Here is a 21,310-nt window from a genome sequence, read left to right on the forward strand (position 1 = left end):
CAGTGCATCTTTTTCTTCAAGAAAGAGGAGGTAAATATCACTTTGTTCAAAGGAGAGTTAATATATTAATCAACTTAGACTATTACAATGGTCATCACAGTGAGAGACTGCGGAGGTGCGAACATCGACAGGTGAATTGCTGCTGGTGAACTTATCCGCCAGCCACACACCTAAAAAAAAAAAAAAAAAAAACACACATTTTCGCACCTGTTAATGGTGCCAGTACTTAAACGCAAGTATGTAACGAAAAAGAGTTATGTCTCCTCCAACCAATTTGTTGCTTAAAAAAAATGAAGGAACCATAGCTTCAGTTAACTTGTGTTTGTACCTGTGCAAATGTTTGTCAAAATTTTCCAAGTAAAAGCCATTTCAATCTCTGTGATTTTTATTACAAAGTATATATTTTAATATAAAATAATGATCATCTGTGATGGCCAAGATTCTTAAAGCATTCGAAGGACCACAATAGTGGCTTTACTGTTCTTTTATTAAATATTTAATGACCCACCAAAAATAACTTTAAAAGATAACAACAACATTCACAACTCTACACATTCCCCACTAATATTAATTACAAATAACAGTACATAGTTTTGTGTAGGCCTGTGATGAACCAAAAATGTCATATGTACTCATAAATCTGTAAAACAAGTGACAGAAATACAAGTATTAAATTACATTTTCAATGAAAACACTTGGAAATTCATATCATCTTGTTGATGGTATGCAATCTACATCACAGATCTGCCAGATAGGGGCTGTCAAGTGCCCCTAGTCCTGCTGCAACACCGCCTTCATCCACAGTGCTCAATTTTGTCCGCAACATATGGCCCACTTGTTCATTTACAAGAATTTTCTCTGCATCTCTGAAATATGAATTAATATTAAATGGATTTTTAAAAAGGTAAATCAACACTACTCAGGGTAAGAAGAGATATTCAAATTTATCAACTAAATAAAATAAATTTGTGATTGGCAGATTGCAGTGGTGGTGGTTGTACTGCCAGAATGCAGCGATCATGTGGTGTTCGAAAGAGAAATACAACTAGCTGGGGGCTGGGCCCTGCTCCTCGACTCACTGATACCACTCAGCTTGATTTAATGTCAATCACAAAGTTGTTTTAATCAAAGTATAGTAGTGACCTTTAATATTTGTTTTCATTTATGAATGTGTTTCCCGTAAAATCTATTAGCTCTGAGTATATCTTTACCATACTTTTGATACTAAGAATCAAACTTCCAGACCACATTGTTTACAGTTTTAAGTCCTCAAAATAAATGGATGTATTCAGAACCCATTTTTAGGAAATCCCACAGTAAACTTTTATAACAGATTACTCTTTTGTCTAACTGAGCCTCCATGGCACAGAAAATACGCTGTTGTCAACCTTCTCCAAATTCCTTGGACCAAGCTTTAGAAGAGAGATACTGGTGGAAGTAAAGCTGTAGGGCAGAGTGAGAGTTGTGCCTGGATAACTCAGTAGGTACAGCATCTGGCCACAAAATAAAACAAAAAAGCTCTCATTTGGCTATTGGTCTACCACACAGTGTTCATTCATCTGTGAGGAACTTTCTACCTTTCTCTTCATGAAGGTCTATGTTCACGGAAGTGGCAAACTTTTTGTCACAATGCATCACACTCCATTCCCATATGATAAGCATGATTTTTTTCATATCTATTTTGAAGTGTAGTCTCATTTTGGTGCTCACTCCTCTTTTGCATGTTAATGACATTCTGTTGTTGTTAATAATACGTATGCGGCACATAAAACCTGCCCATAAAGTCAACACATGAATATAAAATGAAATGTAATGTACTGAATATTATTACTCACAGTAGGTGCTGAAAGTGTCCTCTGTCCAATTCAGCGAACATGTGGGCACGCTTGAGAATATTCATATATACTCTTGTCAGTTCTTGTGTTGTGATGCTATTGATGACATTCTGGTTCTAATCTTGAGTTCTTCAACTGTGTGCAGATTTGTTTCACATACTCTTCCCTTTAACAGTACCCAGAAGTAAAAGTCACAAGTCTGGTGACCGAAAGAGACCACATGCCTTTGCTGATTGTCCTCTCTGGTGTAAACATCTCATGTGCATGGCACAATAATGCAGCTGATGTGTGGCATGTTACAACATCCTGTTGAGAGTAACATAACTGATGTTCCTCTTCTGTCAAATTTGAAAAAAAAAAAAAAAAACTCCTCCACAATGCCCTAATACATGTTGCTGTTCATCGTCATCTCAAAGAATATGGGCTCCATAATGCATGTGGCAGAAATGGCACATCGAACACCGATCATCTTGTCATGCAAGGGTACCTGGTGGAAATACAGATGGAACCACACCTTGTCACTCATGATGAACTTTAGCTGGTCCAAGCCAAAATTGGCAACATTTCTTAACAGTCATAAACAGAAATGCACTCTTTTTCCAGTGGTCACGCTGCTTCAGTTCTTGCATAACACCAACCTGGTATGGTTTTAACTACAGTCACCTTAAAACATGTCTGCATCTTCTCTCACTTACAGAAACCTGTTAGCTCAATCTCCTGGTTGACTTATGAGGACATATCTCCTGCACTTGCCTCTTTAATTCAAGTGTGCAGACAGTTGGGCGGTCTGTTCCTGGGAGCATTTTGAACCAGTATTGTATGCTGCCATTTTTCAATCAATTCTTGTATGGTGCTTTTTACTGGCACCGAATGTCCTGGAAATTTCTCGTGAAACAAATTCTTTGTTTTCACAAAAGATCAAATCTGAATGAACGCTTCAACAATGGCAATACACTTGGGTAATGAATACAGTATTATCACACACACACACAAACTAACCTGACTTCACACAACGAGGCCTATTTCTTAACTGGTTTTGACAAGTTTCACTGGCTATGGCTGCAGCTGACTTACGCAACAACAGAGTTCCGTGCAGTGTCGGTACATCAGAGGAAATGGTTAGTTTGTGCACGACTGTTTGGCAGTGTTTCTTGTTTTCCTTTATCAATGACACATAAGCATGCACTGGAACATTATTATTGAGTACGATGGGTTGGTTTTACGTGCCACACCTTGTAGTAGGAAAAGGATAGACAGCTACTCACTGTAAAGATGACCTGTTGAGTTGCAGATAGGCACAATGAAAAGACAGTTACACATTATAGCTTTAGGCCAAACCTCCCCCCCCCCCCAAAAAAAAAAAAAAAAAAAAAAAAAAAAAAAAAAAAAAAAAAAAAAAAAAAAAAACCACGCACTACTGCTACTACCAGCAGTCCACCTATCTTTTCCCTAATACTATCTGGAGTTTCTATTATTTATTGTCAATAGCTTCTTACCAAAATCCAGGTGCATAGCTTAGTCAAATTAGAAAAAAAGGCTGACACTCCTCAAGGAGAAAAAAAAATGTTTTACACACCATTAAGATAGTGTCTTCACAGGTAACATAATGTTTGAGTTTTATGTTTTTAAAGAGGCTTAAGTCAACTGACATAGGTTATCGACACGACAATTTCAGAAAAACTGTTTCAATTATATAACAATTGTATATGGACATCTTTACTTGTACTGTTATGTTATATGATGCAAATTTAATTGCCAAACAAGGAATTACTATCACCACCACCACCACCACCACCACCCTTTCATGGATTAGGCTGTTGCCTGTTCTGAACTCAAACAAAATCACCCTCATCTTTTTCAAGGTACTCTAGTATCTCTTTTTCCCATTCTGCTTGTTGTTCAGGATCTTCTGGGGAAATCTGTGACCCAGCTTTATCATCTAATATTGTCTAAAACCTTCAAGATATTTTTGAATTTTTTCATTCATGTTAAAAATATTTAATTCTATTCTAATATCTTCATTTCTAATCATGTCTCTTCTTGTGCAACCTTTTGTCTTCCTTAGGAACCTCATTTCTGCTGTTTGTATGTTATTTTATAGCATATATGTTGAGTCACAGACAAGGACAACAGAAAGACTATATACGAAGCATGTAGCTTTCAGCCAAAAGGCCTTCTGCTGAAATACACACACACACACACACACACACACACACACACACACACACACACACACACACACACGACCACTGTATCTGGGTGCCAAAGCAAGACTGCAAGCAACTGTGCATGATGGGAGAAGCAACCTGGGTGGTGGGGGTAAGGAGAAAGCTGGGGTGAGAGGGAGAGGGAGAGCAGGGTACAGGTGGGGGACAGTAAAATGCAGTTTATGGAAGCATAATGGCTGTTCTTGGGAGCATACAGGGATAAGGTGGAGAGAGGGTAGGGCAGTTAGGTGCAGTCAGAAGGTTAGAGTGCATGGAGGAGAGGGGGCACACCGGAAAGGAGAGAAGTAAAAAGGCTCAGGTGCATCTGTGGAGTAGAAGGCTGTGGGGTGGGAACTGGGAAGGGAACTGGTGGGTGAAGGACAATGATTAACAAATGTTGAAGCCAGGGGTTATGGGAACATAGGATATGTTGCAGGTAGAGTTCCCAACTGCAAAATTCAGAAAAGCTGATGTTGGTAGGAAGGATGCAGGTGGCACAGGCTGTGAAGCAGTCATTAAAATGAAGAATGTCGTGTTGGGCAATGTGCTCAGCACCCAGGCGATCCAGCTGTTTCTTGGCAATAGTTTGTCGGTGGCCATTCACGCGGACAGAAATGACCAATTAGGATGAAGCACAATGGTTGCAGCTTAGTTTGTAGATCACATGACTGGTTCCACAGGTAGCCCTGCCTTTGGTGGCATACGTGATGCTTGTGACTGGAATGTAGCAGGTGGTGGTGGTGGGAGGGTGCAAGGGACAGGTCTTACATCCAAGTCTAGACTTACCTTAGGGGGAAAAAAGGACGGGTATACACTCGTGCACGCACACATATCCATCCACACATATATGTGTGGATGGATATGTGTGTGTGCCCCCCTAAGGTAAGTCTTTCCGCTCCCGGGATTGGAATAACTCCTTACCCTCTCCCTTAAAACCCACATCCTTTCGTCTTTCCCTCTCCTTCCCTCTTTCCTGACGAAGCAGCCGTTGGTTGCGAAAGCTAGAATTTTGTGTGTATGTTTGTGTTTGTTTGTGTGTCTATCGACCTGCCAGTGATTTAGTTTGGTAAGTCTCATCATCTTTGTTTTTAGATATATTTTTCCTACGTGGAATGTTTCCCTCTATTATTTTCAAATATGAAGCATCAGTTGGCGAATATATAATGGTAATTGTGACCATACATCTAACAACAATTACGAAAAATAATAAGACCAGGCAACCGAGGCAATGATGCACAATCAAGTCACTACAAGTGATGCCCATGCTTGCCCAACCATTCATTCCACATCCTAATGCAGAACAGATAAAAACTACACCAGAGTAAAAGTTGCCAAGGATTCTTACAATGTGTCCTGCTGTGACTCAACAATCATATGGATGATATAAATTCACAAGTCTGAACACATATTTGTATATTTAATCATTATCACGGCACAAACTCCCTTGAGATAAACATGTATAAATGCCTCACAATAAGTGTATAAATACCTCACCATAAGTGTATCAAGCACAGCAAGCTTCCATATGGAATGCAGCATGTAATCTTACTATGTTCCGAAAAATGAAACTCAAAACATGCTGTACTGTCATTAGGACTGACACACTAATACCTTGCTAACATAACGTTAATCCATTTGCCTGGTAACCCATTCTGTTACTAGAAGGCATGAACATATTGTAGAAACACGAGATACAAAACAGGATCTACGTAATGTACAATAATAGGCATTAGATAGCACTACTGTCTAGTTGTAATGAAACTAGTCTCTAGTTGTAATGAAACTAGTCTCTAGTTGAAATATAAACACAAACCACACACTAGTATACAAACCAAAATATTGGTATAAATTGTTTACAGCTTTAAAATTAGATATCAAAGCATAGTCAAAAAGGTATGATAAAGTTTCGTCTCAATACAGCATTATAACAACCAAAATATTGTTGTACATACATTACAAAATGCCGTTCCCAGGCTTCCCATTAATAGATTGTTTGTTACAGTGTTTCACACAAACAATTACAAAAACAAATTTAAATCCTATTTACTAGATATAATTAATATGTATCACGTCAGAACACTATGTGTCACAAGCATAAAGGGCTGTACATGTGTATTTATTTGAAGGGGGGGGGGGGGGAAGAGAGAACATGGGAAGAATGTAAGGGAAAGGGGCAGTGAGGAATCTATTCTTATTGCATGGAAAGGGAAGAAGAGTTACAGAAATCTATATTTTTTTATATTAATGTATATCCATCAAAAATTAATATTAAAAAACTGAAATATTACACTACTACATAAGTAATTGTACATATACAATATAACTGTAAAATAGATTTATATGAGCCACAAATGCACGAGAGGGCAGTAACAGTTGACAACAACAACAACAACAACATCTTAGTTATAGGAAACTGAAACTTCATTCTAGATACTACATTCCAGCAATATTAAGTAATGATAAAAACGACCTATGATAAAAGATGCAGAGAGAGAGAGAGAGAGAGAGAGAGTGTGTGTGTGTGTGTGTGTGTGTGTGTGTGTGTGTGTGTGTGTGTGTGTGCGCGCGCGTGCGCAAGATACTAACACAAAAGATACATATAAAAGTACTTTATCACATTGCTATTTATATGTAGTAGTCAATCACAGCATCTAACACAGTAGGCTATACACTCTACACGATCCTTCATCTTATGTAACGAGATAAACACCACAAAAAACAAAAGTACTCAAATGTCTGCTTGTGTCTGTGTATATGCGGATGGATATGTGTGTGTGTGTGCGCGAGTGTATACCTGTCCTTTTTTCCCCCTAAGGTAAGTCTTTCCGCTCCCGGGATTGGAATGACTCCTTACCCTCTCCCTTAAAACCCATATCCTTTTGTCTTTTCTTCTCCTTCCCTCTTTCCTGACGAGGCAACCGTTGGTTGCGAAAGCTAGAATTTTGTGTGTATGTTTGTGTTTGTTTGTGTGTCTATCGACCTGCCAGCTCTTTTGTTTGGTAAGTCTCATCATCTTTCTTTTTAACTACATTAGGATATGGTACAAATGGTGGGGCAAGCATGCGCATAACTTGTAGTGACTTGATTGTGCCATCATTGCCTTGGTTGCCTGATCTTATTATTTTTCGTAATTGTTATTAGATATACAGCCACAATTCCCATTATACAGTGTGAGTAACTATTGCCACCTAGAATAACTCCAAAAGTATGATAGTAACTGAAAAGTTTGTGGGACAAATGTTGCTTGGGATAACGGGGGCCAATATGACGTCGGCTTTTTCTTGCTAGGTGGGGTCGCATCAGAGATATGAAGGTCAGCTTTGTTTTTCTAAAAGGGATGCTATAGTTTGGTACTTATTTTCTGATAGCAGCTATCGAGACGAATCCAATGATGTGTAACAATAAGGTCTTTGAAGGTCAACAACGGTCAAAAATGTGGCATGAACATCCATCTACAGATGATGTTCAAAGTGATGGCCATTGGTAGCAATCCACTGCTGCAGTGTTCTTCTTATGGATTGAGTGGTACACCTTATCACTTTGGCACTTATCGAAGCACATGCTCTGACAATTCTCTCTCATATATCATGCAAATAGTAAATATTTGCTGAATACGGCATATCCATCTTACATGCCATTGACACCTAAACACCATTTGACAGTTTTGCAATACAATGCTAATAGTAATAGTAAGACTAGTATTGTCAAGTCAAGCGAATGTGAATGACTTATTCCTTCGAAGAAAAAGTCGATATGCTACCCATCTTTACGGTGAGTAGCATTCTATCCTTTTCTTTACACTGTAAATATCAAAGAGGGTAGGTGATAGTCCACATCTTGATTAACAATGATTTCTTGTCATTGATTCCTACCTGTTTTATTATATGTGTGTATTTTTGTAAAGACTTTTTACTATCTCTATTAGGTGATAGAGATAGCCACATTCGGATATTATCTTCCCTAGGCTCTCACAGTTCACACAGTTGAAAGCCTTCTCTAGGTCAATAGAGATCATATGGGTTTCTATATTAAATTCTGTGTTTTTAACGGTGTCTTTATATTTTTAATTACAAACACATTGTCTATGCATGAATGACCTGATCTAAATCCACTTTGTTCTTCAGAAATAATAATTTCTGGGATATTCTGTATGTGGTCAATGATTACTTTTGGGCAGAATTTGTATCCCTGTTTAGAAGACTGATGCCAGGATAGTTTTTACAGTCATTATCTTTCCTTTTCTTGAAAAGGGAGATCATTACTGTTGTAAGCAAAGGGTATGGGATTTGCTGTTCGTCCAACACCCATTTATTAATTGTAAAAGTCTTTTATCCAATGATATCCACATTTAATTAGTTCTGCATTTATTCTAGCTATTCCATCTGTTTTTTCTGTCCTCCATACTTTTCAAAGCTATTGTAGCTCCTCAATGGTAACTGGATCTACTATTTCATTGTACATACTTTCTCCAGCGTCATCTTCAGCCCTTTGTGTACACCGAAAGTCTGTAAAATGATTTTCCCATTGCCCACTGGATATAATGTTCAATGAGGCAGTGTCTTTTTCTTCCTGGTTCAGGGCTTTTATGACTTTGCATTCAAATTGCTGTCCACCATGTACATCATGTCCTATGATGCATATGAACAAGTTCCACAAGTCTTGGTGTGCTCTGCACACTATTTGTTTTCCATCATTACTTTTTATTTTGTACACTTCCCAGCTCTCTGATGTTTTTGTCTGTAGAAACTTCAAATAAGCTACTTGTTTTTCTTCAATAGTTTCTTTAATTTCTGTGTTCCAATTTCGGAGTCCTTTTTCACATGTTTTTCTTCCTTTTGCCAAGTGCTTCTGAGGCTCCTTTAATGAGGCATGCTTAATATTATTCCATTCTACATCAAAGTCTTTACCGACTGGTAGTGAAGCAAGCTCTTCTTAGAGTCTGCACTGATAAAGTTACCTAATACTGCATTCTGACAGGAGACGTGCTTTGAACAACTCATGTTGTGGCTTCTTTAGGAGCTCATCTAAAAGTTGTAGGTATATAAGGTCCAGAGGAGAGAAGGAAGAATGATACTGGCGCTTTTTATGAGTACCTTCCGAAAGAAATGAACAAAATTAGCATGAGAGACCATCACCATTGCTGGTGATTTTAATGCAGGAGTTGGAAAACTATCTATACCAGAAATAATAGGACTATTTGGAAAAAAAAAGACTCTTAATAATTATAAGACAATGGAAACTCCAGATTGGAATATCAACAATATTATGATTCCCGCCAGCTGCTGGCGATATACGTGGTGTGTGTGTGTGTGTGTGTGTGTGTGTGTGTGTGTGTGTGTGTGTGTGCGCGTGTGTGTGTGCGTGTGTGTGCGCGTGTGTGTGTGCGTGCGCGCTTAGCTGAAAAAGGCTTTGACCAAACACTGCAATATGTAGCAGTGTTTTCATTTTACCTGTCTGCAACTCAATGGGTCATCTTTATGGTGGGCAGCAATCTTTCCAAATAATAACGGAAAGGAAATATGCCAATTTGTCTCTGTTAATAATTTGAAGTGACTAACACATTTCATAAAAAGAAAGACATTTACTAGCTTACATGGAGGCACCAGCAGCCTCGACAGGCCACCGCTGGCATGCCACAGAACCCCATGACACCGGCACCTGCTTGCAATGCTCCGTGTCATTGCACATTTTGCCACTTTTTATTTTATCTCTGACCTACTATTTTTAACAACATTTTAGTCAATGTAATTATTAACATCACTTGCCCAAGCGTTAAAATGAATTGCTAAAGCTACATTTTGGTAATGTAACTAATCATTCAAACCTGGAAACTGATGCCCTTTTTTTAAAAAAATATACACATAAAAGATGCTGAAAATGCAGGCTCCTTTTTATTAGTTTGCTTTCTTGTTTGTATGGTACAAATTTTGCAATTGATTTTAAACTACCTTCCCAATGAGATACACACTTGAAACCTTCAACACAGTACAGAAACCAATGACAATGCAATATTAACTTGCTTTCTTGTATAATGTGTGGTGGAGGTTACTTTGCATACCACTTTTATTTCCCCCTTTCCCTGCTCCAGCCATGAAAGTTTTGTGGGATGAACAATTGTTGTTAATGAGCTTGAACTTCTCTAATTTTTGCTTTCACAGTCTTTTTGAGAGATGTAAGTAGGATGATGCAATATACTGACTGATTCAGATGAAGAGAAATTGAATTAAACATGAAATTTACCATAGACCTGTTGTAATTGCATAAAAATGTTTCAAAACAATCAAAAAATTGACTTAAAAGTATAAAATAACTTCTCCCGGCCTCATACAGACTCCTAACACCTTACAAATTGTCCTGAAAATTTGTGCTTGCAAATTTTTAATAACTATGACAATACTTATAAAATTTGAAACAAAAATATTGGGCACACGCAATACATAAATGATGCACAAGTAACTCGTCTAAGTCACTGAAATTTTATTGCTCTGCAAATGATATGAACAGTAGTGATGATGATGATGTTTGGTTTGTGGGGCGCTCAACTGCGTGGTTATCAGCGCCCGTACAATTACCCAATCTTTGCTCAGTCCAATTTCGCCACTTTCCTGGATGATGATGAAATGATGAGGACAACACAAACACCCAGTCATCTCGAGGCAGGTGAAAATCCCTGACCCCGCCGGGAATCGAACCCGGGACCCCGTGCTCGGGAAGCGAGAACGCTACCGCGAGACCACGAGCGGCGGACATGAACAGTAGTGTATTTCTCAATGACAGGCAGTCTCTACACTCCTTACTACTGTCTACTGCATTCACCCCACGTTTTTCATTTTAAATTTTACCAATCTCACCATAACTACTAAAAAATCAGAAGCACAAATTTTCAGCATTATGCATATGGGTTTAGGAATCTGCGTGGAGCCAGCAGAACTTATTTTATACATTTTGGCCTGTTTCTAAAGTATGTTTTATGAAAATAGTTTTTTTATTTAAATAATCTTTAAATTAACATTATCTTGACTGTGTACAATATACGAGGGTGAGTCAAATGAAAACCTTAAATATTTTTTTAAATATTATTTATTGTGTAGAAGTGGTACAAAGCTGCATCACTTTTCAACATAATCTCCCCCACACTCAATGCAAGTCCTCCAGCACTTACAAAGTGCATTCCTTTAGAAAAAAATTCTTTTGGTAGTCTGCGCAACCACTTGTGCACCACGTGGTGTACCTCTTCATCAGAATGGAACTTATTTCCTCCCATTCCATCTTTGAGTGGTCCAAACATATGGAAATCACTTGGGGCAAAGTCTGGTGAGCACAGGGGATGAGGAAGGTACTCAGAATGCAGGTCTGATTGTCGCAACTCTTGTACAGGCAGTGTAGGGTCTTGCATTGCCATGTTGCAAAAGGACACCTGCTGACAGCAATCCATGTCACTTTGATTTGATTGCAGGTCACAGATGATTTTTTATTAGATCTGTGTATGATTTACTGGTGACAGTGGTCCCACTAGGCATGTAATTCTCCAAAATGATGCCTTTTTCGTCCCAAAAGAATCAGCATAACCTTCCCTGCTGATGGTTCTGTTCGAAACTTCTTTGGTTTTGGTGATGCGGAATGGCACCATTCCTTGCTCGCTCTCTTCGTTTCTGGTTGGTGGAAGTGAACCCAGGTTTCGTCCCCAGTATTGAATCTTGGAAGGAAGCCATCACTTTCTCGTTCAAAGTGCCGAAGAAGTTCTTCACAAGCATCAACACACCATTCTCTCATTTAAGGAGTCAGCTGCCGTGGCACCCGTCTTTCAGACACTTTGTGAAACTGGAGCACATCATGCACCATGCGGTGTGCTGACCCATGACTAATCTGTAAACATGCTGTAATGTCTTTCAGTGTCACTTGATGGTTTTCCTTCACTATGGCTTCAACTGCTGCAATGTTCTGTGGAGTCACAACTCGTTGGGCCTGACCTGAACGAGGAGCATCTTCCACTTAAGTCACACCATTAGTGAACTTCCTACTCCATTCATAGACTTGCTGCTGTGATGAACATGCATCACCGTACTGAACCTTCATTTGTCGACGAATTTCAATAGGATTCACACCTTCACTACGTAAAAAACCGAACAACAGAACACTGTTCTTCCCTGGTGCAAGTCGCAAGTGGGGCAGCTATCTTTATACTGATACTGCGACGGTATGTGTGCATCTGCACTATGCTACCACCTACAGGCCATTCTGCACACTGTTTGTAGCATGCTTACCAATTTACAGGATAACGGCGCGAAATTTCGATTTGTTATTACAAATTTATGGTTTTCATTTGACTCACCCTCTTATTATATAAGTTCTACAATTCACAATACTAATGCACCATTCTACACAATAATCAGTGTTTGACAGCCCACTCACTAATTGCTTGGTTTTCATTCTTTATAGGTCACTTCAAAATTTCTTCATAGAAGGGTATGTATGTGTTTATCAGGTAGACAAAATAGCAGTTTTTCTAAGTCCTTGATTGTAGTGGACTTAATTGGAACCTTTCCAGATTGATAAATAAGCTACTTTTTCTGGTGCAGTCAGTGGACAACGTTGGAAGGCCAGAAGAAAAGTGTGACTAAACAGTCCCGTGATCATTACAGTAGCTGTAACACAACCCTTTTCTGTGTTATCAAAAACAATTATGAAAAGTGCTGACAGAACCTTCCCTTGTCTTTCAATCCTTGTCTTGCTGTAATACACCTGCCACAATGACGTGATGTCTAATATTTCAGTAGCAGCAACCTCTTTAAAAAGAAATTTACCTTGTTTGCAAGTTAAGAAATATATCTTGACATCATGCACAGCAAACAATCTGTCCTGTTGCCTTAGTTTCCTTTTTATAATGCCGAACTCTCTGTCACAGGGTAAAAACCTAGTGCCTATTCACTTTTAAAGAGGATGAATATTAACTGATGCTCCTATAAAAATGACATTGTTTTTCAGAAACCTATAGAACATACACTAACCGAAGGACTGGATCCATTTAATGTCAGTTTGTGCAATTACATATGTACTATCTGAAGCAATGGCGAACTCTAAATCACCAAATTATGGACTGATGCCCTTTTAAAAAGTATACAGTTCATTTACATGAGAATTTTCAAACACTAAAAGTTAGAAAATACATAACAATGAGCACTAAGCTAGGGTTAAGTGTCCTCAAACCTAGGTGGTCTGGTAATTTAAATAATCTTTTTTAATTAATGGTAAAGAAAATGACTTCTTTACTGTAATGAATGAAAATAGAGAAATTCACATGAAAAGAAAATCACTTAAAATAAATCACAGTAATCACTGCCATAAACTATCTGTAATGAATAAAAAGGTACATACCCAATCACAACACCAAAGATCCCTAATTCTGACACAACATCTGTTGGTTCAGGTAAATTGTTCTGCCCTGGTCTTACAATATAATTTTTCTGTACTGGAGGAGCTATTCGTTCCATAAGTATCCAAGCAGTTCTCTCTTTGGAAGATTTCATTTTTTCTACTACTTCCCGAATCTTTTGTCCATATACATTGTTACCTCCTCCTTCACGTTGTGGTTTTAAAACATATCGTTCTGGATTTGCAATAGCCATATCTACAGCCCTGTCACCATGTTCATCCTTAATAGATCCATTAAAAAAAGAGAGACATTATTTTTATTACTATCATTATTATAACAGACACATTCGTTTTAAGTTAACAGGATATTTATGTTAAACTTCACTTCATATGAAAACAGTAACAATCTAACAATTCATGGATTTCATATCTCAAAATGTGTTGTGGTACCTTTATTGGGTCACTATCTTGTTTGTAGTGGCTATTTTGGATCACTATCTTGTTCTATTATGTAGATAGGTATATTATTATTCTTTATCATTCATGGCGAGGAGACCACAATGATTTACGACAGTTCATAGAATATTGCTATCCATCAAATGTTATTTGGCTTTGCGAAAAAATATAAGGGCAAATAGAAAACAACAAAAGAGAGGAAAATAGCACACAGAGATATACAAAGGCAGAACAAAAAAATAACAATTCTGAAATGAGTATGTTTAACACTACTGTGCAACTGTGATTTATTTAAGCACTATTACATTTTTTCCCTTCAAGAACAGTCACAGTATGACATTTAGATAACCTCCTAGATGGTGTACCCTGGACAATGATGTTAACATGGCACAGCGGCAAAATGTTTACACAGCTATGGTGATTGAGTGCATTAATGCTGACGGTCCATAAGAAGGCAAACTGAGCAAACTAGCGATTCTAACATGAAGAGTGCAAATGTGTGTCATTTAAACATAGAAGACTATGTGAGGATGAAGGGAGAAACCCTAAAAAAAACTTTTAACGACAAAGTGTAAGCATCACACTCTCACAAGAAACTCATATGACTACTGAAACCATCAAGTGACTCAAAATATGAAGATTTACTAATGTAGATTACAGAGATCATGACAAGCACGGTAATGCCACCCTAGCAAAAAATGAACTCTTAGGAAATTTAGACACAAAAGTAATACCAGTAGAATGTCTGATAGGCTTACAGTTGGGGAGCTGACAATCTATAATGCCTATACACCTCCATCATAGAAATGTTCCATAGATATTTTACCCAAGGCTAATTACCCAGCAGTGTAAGCCAGTGATTTTAGCTCTCACCATACCAGATGGGGCCATTTGAAATCCACAACTGAAGGCATCGAATTAAATGACTGGGCAGACGATCAGGATTTACATCTGTTTTAGGCCAAGGATAAAGCAACCTTCAAATCAAAGGTGTGGGGCACAATGTTGACGCCTGACCTCACCTTCGTCACACACGGAGCAATCAGCACACCAGTGCAAGCTACGGGAAGGGTCCTTGGGGTGATCCCACGGAGCCAGCACATGCTGGTAATTGTAGAGTTATAGAAAGTCCCCCCAAATCCCACAATGGAACATGAGGAAAGCTTACAGGATTAAATATCAATCCTACATTGAGAAAACAATAAATAAGACACTGCTGAAACCTGTGAACTCCAAAAGATTCACAAACCTAATACATAAAATAGCCCCAAAATGCTAATCCTCGTGGGGTTATGAAGGAATACACCACACTGCTGGATGAAAGAATGTGAAATACTAATGGAGAAATTTCATAAAAGCAGGGACAAAGAGATGCGGAACAACTGGCAAATACCATGAATGAGGAGTGCAGGAGTAATGGGAGGAAGCACTGGAAAAATCTATATTTTACTCATTCTAGCAGGAAGAGCTTGGGCCTGCTGCGGAAATTAGGTGGCGCCACACAATCTCACAGGCCATCTCTTGGTTCTGGTCCATCTGAGATTGCCACTGTCCAGAAACAGACCCCCAAAATACAAATGAATACAGCCAAGAAGAAAGAGATTTCCTGAACTCTGAAAAATATATTAATTAATAATCCAATCAAAATGGACATCATCAAAAAAGTGGAAACAGATGAGATTACCCAGGCCTTGAAGCAAATGAAGACAGGCAAAGCGGCTGGACTTACGAGATACTACAAGAATTTTTAAAGAAATTAGGAATTTTAGGAAGGAGATGGCAGGCCAAACTCTATGCAGTATGCATCAGAATGGGTGCTGTCCCTAATATCTGGGAAGAAGCAAAAGTCACTGTGATGCTGAAACCTGGAAACTCTGGAGATAACTCAAAGAATTTCTGATTGATATCCCTGCTATGTACCTTCTATAAACTATTCCCAAGAAAATTGCTGACTATATTAACACCATACATTGAAATCAACCTTCCTACACACCAAGTAAGTTTTCGAGAAGATAGAAATTGTTGCAGTCAAGTGCTGTCCCTCACAACAATATTGAGAAAGGCTTCCACAAAAAAAAAAAAAAAAAAAAGAGGAAAACTGGCCTGTTTCTTGCCGATGTTACATCAGCTTATGATACAGTATGGACTGAGGGTCTACTATTTAACCTAACTAGAATCATTAAATGTAAACAGACTTATGCCTTACTCAAAAACATGCTAACAGACAGGAAAGTCAAGGTTTCCCTTCATGGCATGAGCAGCAAGAGCATGATTCTGAATAATGTTGTGCGAGAGTTCGGAACTAACACCCATTCTTTTCAGTCTATACATTGGCGACATGCCAGACACAAAATCACATACATTTGCATATGTGGGTGACCTGTTCATCACATATCAAAGTAAAAATCTTAACCTCGAACACTTTCTACTCCAAGTCGCATCTTCATCCAAACCCTAATAAAACAATCAGCAACATAATGCACCTTCACAAAAGAGACTCAAAATGTAAACTACAACTCCCTATGAATGGCCAAAACATCAGGCATGAGGATAAGTCCACATACTTAGGGAGAAAATAGATCACACTAACATATAGCTCACATCCAGATGATACAAAACAAATGAAAATCCTCATAATGCCATTCTGTTGAAACTACCTGAAATGAAAGGTAGTTGTGGAGACAACATATTGAGGACTTCAGTGCTAGCCCTTGGCTACAGCATGGCTGAATAGTGTTCGCCAGTCAGGATGAGAAGTGCACCCATATTTAAAGTGGACGCCCAACAAAAGAAGACAATGCAGATAATCTCTGGAAATTTTGGGCCACTCCATATGTCTGCCTCCCCATCCTGTCAAACATAGAGCCTCCCACCTCAATTAGGCAATCACAGATAACTACAAGATCATAAAGAAAAATCCAAGACAACCGAGAACTCCCAACACACCAAGATGTAGCATCTCTAAACAGTCTTAAATCCAGGTCATCTTTATGGAAAATCGGGAAAGAACTGCAAGGCTTTGACTCAAAGACGGCTTGGAAAGAGCTACGGGCTGTAAGTCAGCTAAGAACTGAAACTCGGTGGATGATCCCAACAAGACGATTGATGGATCCAATCTCCCGAGGAAACTGTCAACAATTCTGAACCTTGTCAGGATGAGTGTTTGTAGATGTAAGTAACTGATGAACGAAAGTTGTCTATTGGACAGTCCTGATTGTGAGTATGGGGAAATCCAATAAATGGACCATTTACTTGTGTATGAAGTGCACAGTCATGAAGGTAGTCTGAAGGACATACACAGACACTGACTTGGCCACAGAGTGGCTCAAGAACTTTAGTGATATTGTTTGGTATTATAAGAACATATGTAAAGAATATCGTAATTCAGTATAGAGCTATTAGAATACATACATTATGTGATGAAAGTCTTTGTAAATGATGGATGAGAAAATAATCAAACAATGGAATATCCAGATGGGATGTAACAATGTTATGAAAAGGAAAGTAGCTACTCATCATATATCGGAGATGCTGAGTCGCAGACAGGTACAACAAAAAGACCGTCACAATATATGCTTTCGGCCAACAATGCCTTAGTCAAAAACAGATCTCTCTCTCTCTCTCTCTCTCTCTCTCTCTCTCTCTCTCTCTCTCACACACACACACAGAAATGCAACTCACACACATGACTGCAGCCTCAGGCAGCTGAAGCCACACTGCCAGTGTCTGTCATCTATTTTCGACAAAGGCCTTGGTGACTGAAAGCTTATATTGTAACATTTTTTTTTTCGCCTATCTGCGACTCAGAATGAGTAAATAAATAACAGTATTTCCTAAGAGTGATTTAAGAGGACAGAAAACCTAAATAAAGAACATACTACAACAATTATTCCATCAAACACATGGATCAGGGAATTGTCAAGGGTTGAAAAAATGACTATGATTTTAATAAAAATTAAATGAAGATGGACAGAAACGTAGCCATGCAAATGCTTCATGAATGAATGCAGTAAGTTTTGTGCTGGATGCCAAGATAAAAGAAAAAAAAAAAAAAAGAGATCACAATCTAAACCAAGTAAGTGCATTCGATTTTATATATTTTTATACTGACTTAGGTCAAGTAGTTTTTGTATGTTGAAAACAATGACATATCATGAAGGTAATTCAAGCTCTATGAAATAAACAAATTCTAAATTATTTTGAAGAAAACAAGATCTTCAAAGAGAGTTTGGTCTCATATCAGATATGTGTACAATTAAAGCTGCTGTGTCATTTCTGATCAAGTGCGTGAAGCAACTGGAAAGCAGATAGCAGATTTTTTTGATTTTTCAACAGCTTTTGCCACTGTGCCCCATGAGATATTAAACTAAGAGCAACGCTATGGTTTTACATTGAGCCTGGGTACTTGCCAGCGTATGTGGGTGTTTCTCAAGACGCAATAAAAGCTCCAGTCTTACTTCTTGTTTATATTAGTGACTTGTCGTGTAACATAATGCGACAATCCACATGCAATTATTTATTTGCTGTTGATCAAATTGTCCTTACAACATTAGGGACACCAGAAATGCTGAAATATGAAATAGATCAGACCACTGATAATGTTAAAGCCTGGTATAATGTCAACTCCCTATGTATCAATGAAGATAAAGCACAGAACCTAAATATTAGATGGAACCCAAAAACACAATTGGAGCAGGGAATAAATGCTGTTAATTTCTTTGTGACGACAATTTGCTCCAAACTGTCTATGGATAATTGCATAAAACTTGGTATGTAAAATCAGTAAAGGTATATTTTGCCCTGAGGAAACTACAAATGTGTGTTAGTTTTCCAGCGCTGAAAGTTGCCATTATGCCCTAATACAGAGTTATATAGCATGTGGTACCATTCTGTGGAGCCACAATAAGAAAGCAAATGAAATATTCCAGTTATAAGAGAAGGCAGTGTTGATAAAATGCAGCATGGCACTCAGAACTGACTGTAGACCTAGCTTCAGAAAACTAAATATGATGACTGTGTCATTATACACCTTGCAATGTGTAAGCACGACAAGGAGAACTACTGTAGATATGAGTAAATTTAAATTAGCAGTATTTACAGTTAAACATCAGATCATCATTTTCGCCATGCAAAATAAACTGAACAATGACAGCATGACACCTTACTGAATCAGTAGGTAATAGAATATTTGTTGTAAAGCTCAGTGCATAATAGTTACTTTGTTCTTTATTTATTTATTTATCAGAAAGCACATTGGTGCAAGGCTACTAGCCATGGCATTCAAAGCTAAGAAGGAAATTGTATTGGTTTTATGTAAAAGAATTTAACGTTTAATATGTAATGGATATTATTGTTACTTTATTTAGACCGCGAAAGTGGTCAAGGTTTGATTATTTAAAGATATTAAAATGTAAAATAATGTAGGATAAGCTGTAGCCAATCAGATGGACAGCTTCAGGAAAGGCTGGAGTCACCAAAGGGATGGTTCGGATGCAGACGCGAAAGCGGACGGTTGGTCTTTAGGCAGCTAGGAAGTGAAATGACTTAGAAAATTTTGCGTTGTGTGATATCATGGGACTTAAGTCTCTGAGCGCTGAGCAGTAGGGCGCCTGGAGTGAACTCTTAACTTTTCGCGAAGATAACGAGGTGGAATATTAGACTTGTATTTCGCGATGAGATTGTGAATGATCGAACTGTGTCAAATGGATATGCGCTCGAGTATAACAGTAAATCTAAATACGACCACTTTCGTTATTAGTTTGCTTTCTGAATAAACATTATTCTAATCACTGTGTAGCCTACATCATTTATGGGTCATTAATTTCGTTCTCGATATTATTAGTGTTGTTAGATTTTACGTTAACTTTGTATTTCACAAACTTGCCATCAGCCAGACAATTTAACCAAAGGGTCACAAGTGTCCAATTTAGGGCGTGTAAGGCGACATGTGAGGTTCAATCCCTAGACGAGTTTGAGCCAAGACATTTCGACGAAGAGGAACTGCATGTGAGCCCAAACATCTTTGCGATGTTAGCTCGCAGGTTCTACATTTAGGACAAGTGAAGTTAGTTGGGAGGACTGCAGTAGACAAACTACATAACTTTTTCAGAACGAAGAGTCCAACGTTTCTGAAAAGAAAAAGATTTACAATCGGTTACCTTTACGTGTTTTGACTTGCGGCATTGAGATCTGAACTTTCGATGCGAAAACAAAATATGTGTGAGAGCCCTTGAAAAACAAGACAGGGATTATGCAGGTATAATGAAGAAGATATAAATGTATTTATGGAACACAACCTACGACCAGCTTAGAGACAGGAGTGATGACACTTTCTGCAGGACCTGACCATCATTTTGCAGGACAATGCTCAAGCACTTACAGTGCAAGCTGTTACTGATTTGTTTGACTGATGGAGCTGCTAAGTGCTAAATGCAGTAGCAAGAGTAAACATGACCTGTTATCATTCCACTGTAACTTAAAGTGTTTTGTAAAAAAATCAAACCCTTCAGTGTTACACCAGAGACAATTAGGAAGCTACCAGATTAACAATTCAAAACAAAAATTGAAGAGTTTCATTTAGAACTAAATCCTTATGAGGTTCTTGAATTTTTAACTGATGCTATGAAAAGGATGTGATTTTAATATGTTTATTATTGTACATTAGTAGTCATTAGTAGCATGGCCATGGTCCAGTAATGGAAATCAAATGGCTGATGATAAAAGTTGATCTTTTGTGCATTTGGTTTTTATTTTTTATTTTACAAATCAAATGATTATTACTGTTGAGATAAACAGTACTTAACTGTAAAAATCCTTGTTGTGTTTTAAAAGAGACTTTAACAGCAGCTAAGTTTGAATGATTATTCTTTGTTAAAATAGGAATGGAAGAAGTGACTGAAGACTCTTTTAACTGCTCTGCATGTTAACTGCGAGTATGTTTAATAAATAATTAAACAACGCATAGTATTTTAAATGTCCTCATTTTTACTAAAAAGACAAACATCAAAACAAAACGAATCTTCTACTGTTCTAGTAATAGCATTAAATTTAAAATGCGCAGTTTGAAAACAAAAAAATAATGGAATATAAAAAAAAAAAAAACAAAGATTTCTCATTGCCACATGGCAGGCACTCACAAAATCAAGGGAATAGAGACCTGTGAAGATCTCTCTGATGGCCTCCACTTTTGCTGAGTCAGTGATAAAACGTTCCAAGCATCCAGGATGTGCTAGTGCCTGCTGAACTTTCTTAGTTCCTGCAAGATGATAATGAATACTTGGACATTTGATGGCTTTTGAGCGCTCTATCAGCAAACGAGTCTTCCAGCCTTCAGCTCCTCCGTACTGAGCTGGTTCATATGCAGTACGGTAATACACAACAGCCACCTCATGACCATCGCTAAGGGCATAAATAATACTGTATGAGAAAAAACTGCAACAA

The 21,310-nt window shown here is 38.0% G+C and overlaps 1 protein-coding gene across 3 annotated transcripts in view; it reads right to left on the minus strand.

Moving 5' to 3' along the window:
- Positions 1 to 367: 367 nt before the first annotated feature.
- Positions 368 to 21,310, minus strand: part of LOC126092075 (glutathione synthetase-like) — a 150,765-nt gene continuing 129,822 nt past the window's right edge. For all 3 annotated transcript variants that reach the window (XM_049907495.1, XM_049907494.1, XM_049907496.1), the window contains exons 9-11: positions 21,007 to 21,268; positions 13,418 to 13,695; positions 368 to 866 (exon numbers count right to left, since the gene is read on the minus strand). In XM_049907495.1, coding sequence (XP_049763452.1) covers positions 737 to 866; positions 13,418 to 13,695; positions 21,007 to 21,268 — 670 coding nt within the window. In that variant the 3' untranslated portion in view covers positions 368 to 736. The remainder of the gene's footprint in view (positions 867 to 13,417; positions 13,696 to 21,006; positions 21,269 to 21,310) is intronic.

Source organism: Schistocerca cancellata, chromosome 7, assembly GCF_023864275.1.
Source record: "Schistocerca cancellata isolate TAMUIC-IGC-003103 chromosome 7, iqSchCanc2.1, whole genome shotgun sequence".
Classification (NCBI taxonomy): domain Eukaryota; kingdom Metazoa; phylum Arthropoda; class Insecta; order Orthoptera; family Acrididae; genus Schistocerca; species Schistocerca cancellata.